Source organism: Bombus huntii, chromosome 2 (assembly GCF_024542735.1).
Source record: "Bombus huntii isolate Logan2020A chromosome 2, iyBomHunt1.1, whole genome shotgun sequence".
In the NCBI taxonomy this organism is placed as follows: Eukaryota; Metazoa; Arthropoda; class Insecta; order Hymenoptera; family Apidae; genus Bombus; species Bombus huntii.
This window is the reverse complement of record NC_066239.1, coordinates 7,784,860-7,792,698: the sequence shown is the minus strand read 5'-3', so window position 1 is coordinate 7,792,698 and position 7,839 is coordinate 7,784,860. Positions and strand designations below refer to the sequence as shown.

Genomic DNA, 7,839 nt, shown 5'->3' with positions numbered 1-7,839 from the left:
TGGGTTGACTGAATGAGAAAGAGCAGCTGTTTTATTAAAATCTATTGTAGTATACCCCTTTTGTATCTTATTTGGAGATTCTGGAGGAGATGTGGAAGAATTTGAAGGACCATCTAATGGTGAATTCATTGGTACATCCTTTGTATCCAGATCTAATACAGCATAATTTACTTCTTTACCTGAACCACCTGGTGGTGTTGATGGAGGTAGAGGTGATTTCTCTGGAGCAGATACTCCAGAAAATCTTTTTCTTAAATTTTCAATTTCACTTGGTTCTAAATTAGCATAACAATGTCTTGTTGTTTCTTCTACATCAGATTGAATAGACAACAATGGTGATGGTCGTGATTTGGCACCAAGAAATTCTGGATATTCTTGACCAGGACTTATATTTATGTAGGCATGTCCAGATTCACTGTTTTCGTTTTTATCTTCTTTAAACTGCATTGCTTCAGAAATACTATGACTTGGAGAAAGTGGACCAATATCAGTATTAATGTCTACATTCATATAAGTTGCTACTGAGAGTGGTGATTTAATTTGAGAAGTGACTTCTGAACTTTTGTATATAGATGTCAGTTCTAATGATGCTGAACCATTATCAGATATAGAATTACTGACTGTACGAGATCTATAAAAACATACAAGATTATAGATATTATTAAACAATACAAACAATATAATTATATTTTTAGTTACCTCAGTATTGCACTTCTAAGGCTTTTGTTGTTATTATGTTCCATTTCTAATGATAGAGAAGACAATATTTCTTCATTCACATAAAGAGAGGACGGATGTGGTTGAGGAAATGGTGGTGGTGGTGGTGGTGGTGGTGGTGGTGGTGGTAGCGGTGGTAACACAGGAGGTGATGTAGGAGAACTTATGTTTCCTTGGGATGACATAAGACCAGTGCTACTTCCCACACTATCTAATCTTCCAACTCCGTTTTGTTGATTATGTGCAAATCTAGGACCCACGTGATTATTAGTTCTATTTAATATGAGATCCAAATAGTTAGGCTCAACTGGTATTGTCACTCTTGTTACTGTAGGACCAGGATGAGAAGCAACTGGAAGTTCTCTGGATATTGTATCATCTCCACTATTATTACAAACCTATAATAAATTTTATTTGAAAAATACTCATATGCATATTTTTACATTTAATATTATAAAAACTAAACAAACCTGAATATTTGTTTGCACAAGATTAAATAAATGTGCAGCTCTACGACATTTAAAAGCATAAATGCCTGGTCCTGTAGAGCACCTCCTTCCTGATTCAAAGCTAAAAATTTCAGCATCATGGCCATATCGCCTTAAACATCGTAATGGCCATTTAATAGGTTGTTTACCACGTTGGTAAAGTATTATATCAGTTTCTGTAACTTCTAAACGTCCAGGTGTAATTAAATTACCTAAATCATCTACATTCGTCACTTGAAAAACATTTGGATGTAAATCATTAATATCTGTTCGACTATTGACACAACCCATTCTTTTTTATTCTGAAATAAAATAAGTCAAATTAATTTTAATGCAAATGTCATTGCAATGTAACATGTATATATTTTAGTGTTTATGAGGTTGATATTAAATTTAAAAATTAATGTCTCAAAATATAACATGTTTCAAGATTTAATGTAAACATTAGATAGGATATAAAAAGAAGAACTGTTATTCAATGTTAATGATTATATTGTTAATATATAATCTAATAAGTAAACAATTAATTATCATCACCAATTTTTAAGAATTTTCTTGCAGATAATTTAATTTAAAAACATATATGTTTGTTAGTATAACATTATAGCGAAAAATAAATCATGTTAAAAAATAAACAATTTAAAAAATGTTATGATGCGAATCTTAACATCTATCTCGTTAATTACATGAGAAGAAAATGTTTTGAAGTTAGAAATAATCATAAAAATATTTTAGTAATATTTAATTACTTACCAAATGCGACATATCCAACACATTCAACTCCTTTCTTAAGACAAATTATTTATTTTCTTTCATACAATACATTACACATTCCACATAAACATGTTGCATAGTAATCTCCACTTCCTTGAAGTTGCTGCAGATAAAAAAGTAAACTATTATGTGTATTTGTGCATATATTCACACCAGACAAGAAACAACTTAGATCATCAATTAGATTCTTTATATTCCAGTAATCCAATTCAATGTATATGCATGAATACTGATTATTATACATGAATACATATATTCACATTATTAGAAATGTGATAATTATATCAATCATTTTTAAAAGAATTGATATTCTTTACAATTTGCTCTTATAAACATACTATATGAAATTTATTTTCTACTTGTTAATGCTCTTATTTATCTATGAAGTCTCATTTATTTATGAAGCTAATATGGATTTTAATAAAGATATAATTTAAACAATAGAATGTAATAATAGAATGTAATAATGTAATAATAGAATGTATTGTAAGCATTTCTGTAAAATGGAAACAGTAAATAAGTAAATTTACGTAATTTGAGTAAACTTACATTGACTGTTAAAGTAAAATTTACTTTATTTGTGAACACGGTACATTATTTGATATATTTTCGAACACCAACCCGGTGTTCCATTATGTCGAAGTGCTGACGTTGAAAATCGAAATCGAGGTGACGATGATTTTGGTTAAAATATTTTGATGCATGATTCGATTAACTGATTTATTAAATACGAATTTTGTATACCCTAATCATCGATATTAAAACGTAATAATGCATACCGTTTTTACGCGCAGTAATGCTATTGTGGCATATACTTTGACTGTTTCGGCGTGTCTAACATTTTGTTGTTTTCTCTCTACTGTATTTATTGATTACAGAGCAAATGCAACTTTAAATACTGTAAAAGTAGTTGTGTAAGTATAGTGAATTTATTTTACAGATATTATAAGAGTAAATTCAGGAAAAATTATTATTTATTCACGATATTTCATCTCAAATTATGTGTTATTATATCTGACTTTTTCATTACTGGATTATGTATCTACTGTAATATAATATAAAACTTATTTCGACGTGATATAAATTTTTTTGCAAAATGTTACATGATATATTATGAAAATATTATTTGAATATCATTTGAATTTATGGAAGACCTTATGAAGAACTATATAATATAAACATGTTGGTTAAAATTATTAATATTTATTTATAAATGTTTAAAATTAATACTATTTACTTGTTTATGAAAATAAATATATTAATAATTATTCACGTTTTATTTTGTAGGAAGAATGTAGCAGATTACAGTGCTTCAAGAGAAAAAAATGACTTGGGATACTTAACATTTGATTTACAAACTGATATCCTTTTTTATTATATAAATATTTATCTATTATACTTTTGAATATTTTGATTTCTTATATTTTAAGCTTCTTTATATCAATAGGAATATTTATCAAGCTTTTCTATTTATTTTTGTTTATATTTATATTAATTTTTATCTTTTTATAATAATATAAGATCACAAAATATATCATTTCTTTACATATATTAGTATATATACATCTGACTCCATTATTTAATTGGAATGTTAAACAATTATTTTTATATCTCACAGCAGAGTATCAAACAGAAAATAATGGTTTTAATCAGGTATAACATAAGTATTGTAATATAGGAATATTTTTAGTTTATAATCATATTCATTTTGTATATTATATTAAAATGTTTTTGTATCCTAGGTAGTGTTATGGGATAAAATAGTACTGCGTGGGGATAATGCAGTACTTGACTTTAAAAATATGAATACAAAATATTACTTCTGGGATGATGGTAATGGTTTAAGGTAATTTTTTCTAATAATTATAAGTAGAACTTTTTAATCGAAGAAATTATACATTTTTATAAAATAATCTAATGTTTGCTTCTTTTTCTAGGGGAAATAAGAATGTAACATTGACATTATCATGGAATATTATTCCAAATGCTGGACTTTTGCCAAGTGTTAATGCCTTTGGCTCTCATACTTTTGCATTTCCATCTGAATATACCTCATTGCGTGTGTAACATACATTTCTGTATATGCAATACATCCATATTCATTGCTTTGTAAAATTTCTAATTATTTTACATAAAGCCGATGTATAATAAATTTAATATTTTCATGTATCATTATTTAATAGTCAGGAACTATTAGGTTTCCCAATTAGCTTTATCCTATACGTATCGATATTTGATATACAATTTTTCATATTAAAAAATAGCATGTTATAATTTGTTATAAAGACAACAGTGATATATTTATTTTTCCATTTTCACATTTAGTTGCAAAATTTAAATTTTTGCTAAACGTTTTTATTAATACTTTGATGCAATTTATTATCGCAATTTTCTTGATTTTCACTTATTAACTCATTTACCCGCTCTCTTTCTCCTTCATCATCACCATCATCATCATCGTCATCATCATCGTCATCATCGTCATCATCATTATCATCATCATCAGCATCCTCATCATTATCATCATCTTCATCTTCATCTTCCTGATAAGATGTATGATTTTCAGGAATATAGTCTTGTGATTGATTTCCTGTAAAAAAGATGATATACGGCAGGCTATAAAGACAATAAGTAAACGTAAAAATACTTAAGACCTTTACCATAATAATTATATTCACCTTCATCATCAGATTCGTATGTTCCACCTTGTCTACCAAATTTATGAGTTCTTGCTACAATAGAATAGAAAATATAATTTTAAAAATAATTACTAAAAATTATAACTTTTTAATTAAATGTAGATATAAAAAAGTAGTATTAGAACTAATTATATTACTTACTTGACATACTAAGATCTTTTGTTTGAGATGTTTCAAAACCACATTTGGGGCAAGGTATAGGTTTGTTCTTTTCATACTTAAACCCTTTTCTTCTAATATGATCCTCGCAATAACATGTTTTACATCTTAAGCAAGAGTATTGTCCTAATCGATTGCATGATTGACCTAAAAATATTAATTGTTTACAATAAACCAAAAATTATGACACTAATATAATTATACGTAAAATATATTTATACTTATATTTTTATCTCTTTTATATTCTTACACTTGAAACTTTCTGCCTCCAAAACCTGACATGATGCTTGATGTTCAAATTGATCATCTTCACAAAGAAAGCAATTACAAAATGAACATCGGAATATTCTACCACCGTGATCCCACACACCTCTTTCACATTCTTGACAAATTGCATCTATCAATGGACATATACATGCATGAGTTGTAAGGCAACGTCTTCCGTGACAAACCCATGCTTCACAATGATCGCATATGGCTCCCTTTAAAAATTTATGTCTGTTACTTATACTCTCATAGTTTATTATACTGTATAATATATTTAATTATTATAACTATACGTAATTATATATATATTTAATTATATGTAAGTTACATGTACTTACCACCATACCCAATCCAGTATTAAACACACCAGGATGACGAACAACACAATCTCCTGTTTTTAGCATACACTTTATTTTTCCACAATGAGCACACATTGGTAATCGTTGTACACTTTGACAGAAATAACAGAAGGCTCTACTTTTTTGTTTCTTGCTACATTTGTCACATTCCTTTATTAAAAATTAGATATAAGTGTGATATATAGAAATACGGATACTCTGCATATGAGACATAGGCTATTTTTAAATATTTTCTACTAATTGATAATATTAATAATTAATATATTTGAAATTTTATGATATAAAAAATATATTTGTGAAATTGGGATTTATTTTCGGTATTTATTTGTAAAAGGGTTAAATTATGATAATACTGATGTACATTATAATATATCATATTTACCATTACTGCATTGCATGGAAATTTAGCTAAATCTAATTGATCTTTAGCGGTTCTAATTTCTTTTTGCCTTAATTTTTGTTTTTCAGCTTTCCGTCTTTGTCCTGTCTTTTTCTTCGGCATTTTGGAAAATTTAATATCAACCTGACAAATATAATTATTTGATTAATAATAAAACGAGGTTAGAAACGTTGGAGTACAATTTCGATTAATTGAACAAGGTTAGGGTAAAATTCAAAATCATTCCATACAGTTTAGTTTAATTTAATGGTTTACTTTCAGGATAACATACATCATAATCACTTCATTTCGTATATTTATTTTCGTATTTTTAGAATATATATAGTGGCCTAGCTAAATGGGATCACCTAAATATTTGCCTTATTTATTGTTATATAAAAAAACTTCTCAGGACAAAATTATAGTATTTCAAGGATCACGTGCAACGCTAAAAATAGTCTTTTTTCACAAACAGAAGACAAAATTTAAAAAATTTTTAAGACAAAAAATATAAATACCTACTCGATGAATGCCGAAGGAGAAAATAAACTATAACTATTTCTTTCATGGTCACTTTTTAATGAAATTATAAGGTCTATACACATATTTATACTATATATTTATTCTTCAATATCCTTGTAGATTATAAAAAAAACAATTCAACAACCTTAAACATATCGTGCCCATTATTTAATCCTGAAATATTTGAATCTGAAGTATACATACATAATATTTAATTACATTCAATCAATAAGTGGCAAAATTAAGAAATTAAAATTTTTTGGCTCCTAGACAAAATTTCTTAACTTATGAGGGCTCAAATGAAAGTTTAGAACCTAAAGAATTAATTGAGATTGGTTTTATCAAACTTTATCTGGTTTTATTTAAATAGTCTCCCTGGTTTCTTAGTTATAAGGAAATTTTAAAAATCGCTCAATTGGCGGGTCTGTGATACAGGCGCTCGCACATATGGGCAGTTCAGAAATTTATGGAATTTAAGCTTGGTTGTCGTGCCCATGGAGTGTTAGAGCATTCTGCTCATGTTTATAAATTTGAAATTTTGAGACCGTGATTATACAGAAGAGCTACAAGTGATCATTGAGATATACAAATACGCGAATCATATGTTACGATGTAAGTGGATACGATATGAGAATAGAAAGAGATCGCTACTAAGAGACTCCTTCTGTCCCTATCTAATCAGGCATGCATTTCATTGATCGACGCTGTTCATTGATCGGTGTTATATTTACATATTTACCGCACGATGCAAAACTATAGACTATGTCATGATCATATAAATAGGTCTCTACACTCATGTACCAAAGCCTAGGGAAAACTGAGTATCTGAAAATTGAGTCATGACTAGTTATGAAAAATTAACATCGAATCATCGTTGCAGGAAGATTCTCGTTCTACGCATCGTGATATGCTATGAGTGTCTCAGATAGAAACAGAAATGTTCTTTTTGTGTCTATCTCGTAAGAATGCGAACTTTGTTGACCGTCCATATTAATGTTTTACGATTAGACGCGATACAATTTTTGAATAGTATTCCCTAGCGAGTGCCGAGATCTGTTTACATGATCGTTGGAATCTATCATGGTACGGCCGTGAATTATACAAACAATTATAAACACATTCGTAGAAACGAATATTAGGGCGCAATACTTCAAACGGAAAAGGCCATTTCTGATGTTTAATTTGAATTCATAGCATTTGTGTTTTTTATAATGTAATTCTTGTAGTTGTTTAGTTCGTTTCCTTACTTAATAAAACATTTGTTATTTCTTACCGTTAAAAATCGAGTTCTCAATAATCATTTCCTTCCGCGGTTTTTAAAAGAATCATGAAAGGAATAATTAACGTGAACAATACTCATAGGCTCTGAAATATTATAACCATGTCACGATGGAATAACTGAATTAACCTCTTTATGACAAAATTAAAAAATTAAATTTTTCGATCTATAAGGAGAATTGCTTAACTATTCTAGG

At 28.2% G+C, this 7,839-nt stretch overlaps 3 protein-coding genes across 10 annotated transcripts in view; 1 reads left to right on the top strand and 2 right to left on the bottom strand.

Annotated features, from left to right (window-relative positions):
• The window catches only part of LOC126878357 (fibroblast growth factor receptor substrate 2), a 2,860-nt gene extending 194 nt beyond the window's left edge, over positions 1-2,666 (bottom strand). Inside the window, exons 1-5 of one of the 3 annotated variants that reach the window (XM_050641121.1) lie at positions 2,529-2,666; positions 1,959-2,082; positions 1,188-1,507; positions 700-1,115; positions 1-631 (exon numbers count right to left, since the gene is read on the bottom strand). The exon at positions 1-631 is cut by the window's left edge and continues 194 nt beyond it. In XM_050641121.1, coding sequence (XP_050497078.1) covers positions 1-631; positions 700-1,115; positions 1,188-1,496 — 1,356 coding nt within the window. In that variant the 5' untranslated portion in view covers positions 1,497-1,507; positions 1,959-2,082; positions 2,529-2,666. Of the gene's footprint in view, positions 632-699; positions 1,116-1,187; positions 1,508-1,958; positions 2,432-2,528 lie in introns of those variants that run through there. The other 2 variants (XM_050641122.1, XM_050641120.1) reach the window with 2 other exon arrangements.
• Positions 2,603-4,148, top strand: LOC126878381 (signal peptidase complex subunit 3). The gene is made up of 5 exons (XM_050641161.1): positions 2,603-2,893; positions 3,267-3,342; positions 3,546-3,632; positions 3,722-3,825; positions 3,917-4,148. Exons 1-5 carry the CDS (start codon positions 2,751-2,753, stop codon positions 4,044-4,046), a joined length of 540 nt encoding a protein of 179 aa, XP_050497118.1. The 5' UTR covers positions 2,603-2,750; the 3' UTR covers positions 4,047-4,148.
• A 143-nt stretch (positions 4,149-4,291) lies between these two features.
• Positions 4,292-7,828, bottom strand: LOC126878366 (zinc finger protein 330 homolog). Of its 6 annotated transcripts, none has more exons than XM_050641141.1 (7): positions 7,638-7,828; positions 5,846-5,986; positions 5,443-5,613; positions 5,088-5,319; positions 4,820-4,984; positions 4,640-4,711; positions 4,292-4,569 (listed from the first exon to the last, which is right to left on the bottom strand). In XM_050641141.1, the coding sequence occupies exons 2-7, from the start codon at positions 5,963-5,965 to the stop codon at positions 4,325-4,327; spliced, it is 1,005 nt and encodes a 334-aa protein (XP_050497098.1). In that variant the 5' UTR covers positions 5,966-5,986; positions 7,638-7,828; the 3' UTR covers positions 4,292-4,324. The 6 variants fall into 6 exon arrangements, with proteins under 6 accessions (XP_050497098.1, XP_050497095.1, XP_050497093.1 ...); XM_050641138.1 differs by lacking the exon at positions 7,638-7,828 and adding an exon at positions 6,361-6,545; XM_050641136.1 differs by lacking the exon at positions 7,638-7,828 and adding an exon at positions 6,365-6,544.
• Between the last annotated feature and the right edge of the window lie 11 nt (positions 7,829-7,839).

Coding starts and splice junctions, on each gene's coding strand:
- LOC126878381 (XM_050641161.1), top strand. CDS start 2,751: ATGCATACCGTTTTTACGCGCAGTAATGCTATTGTGGCATATACTTTG. Junction 2,894..3,266: donor AATACTGTAAAAGTAGTTGT/GTAAGTATAGTG, acceptor TTTATTTTGTAG/GAAGAATGTAGCAGATTACA. Junction 3,633..3,721: donor AAAATAATGGTTTTAATCAG/GTATAACATAAG, acceptor TTTGTATCCTAG/GTAGTGTTATGGGATAAAAT.
- LOC126878366 (XM_050641141.1), bottom strand. CDS start 5,965: ATGCCGAAGAAAAAGACAGGACAAAGACGGAAAGCTGAAAAACAAAAA. Junction 4,985..5,087: donor GGAGGCAGAAAGTTTCAAGT/GTAAGAATATAA, acceptor TAATATTTTTAG/GTCAATCATGCAATCGATTA. Junction 4,570..4,639: donor AGGTGAATATAATTATTATG/GTAAAGGTCTTA, acceptor TCTTTTTTACAG/GAAATCAATCACAAGACTAT.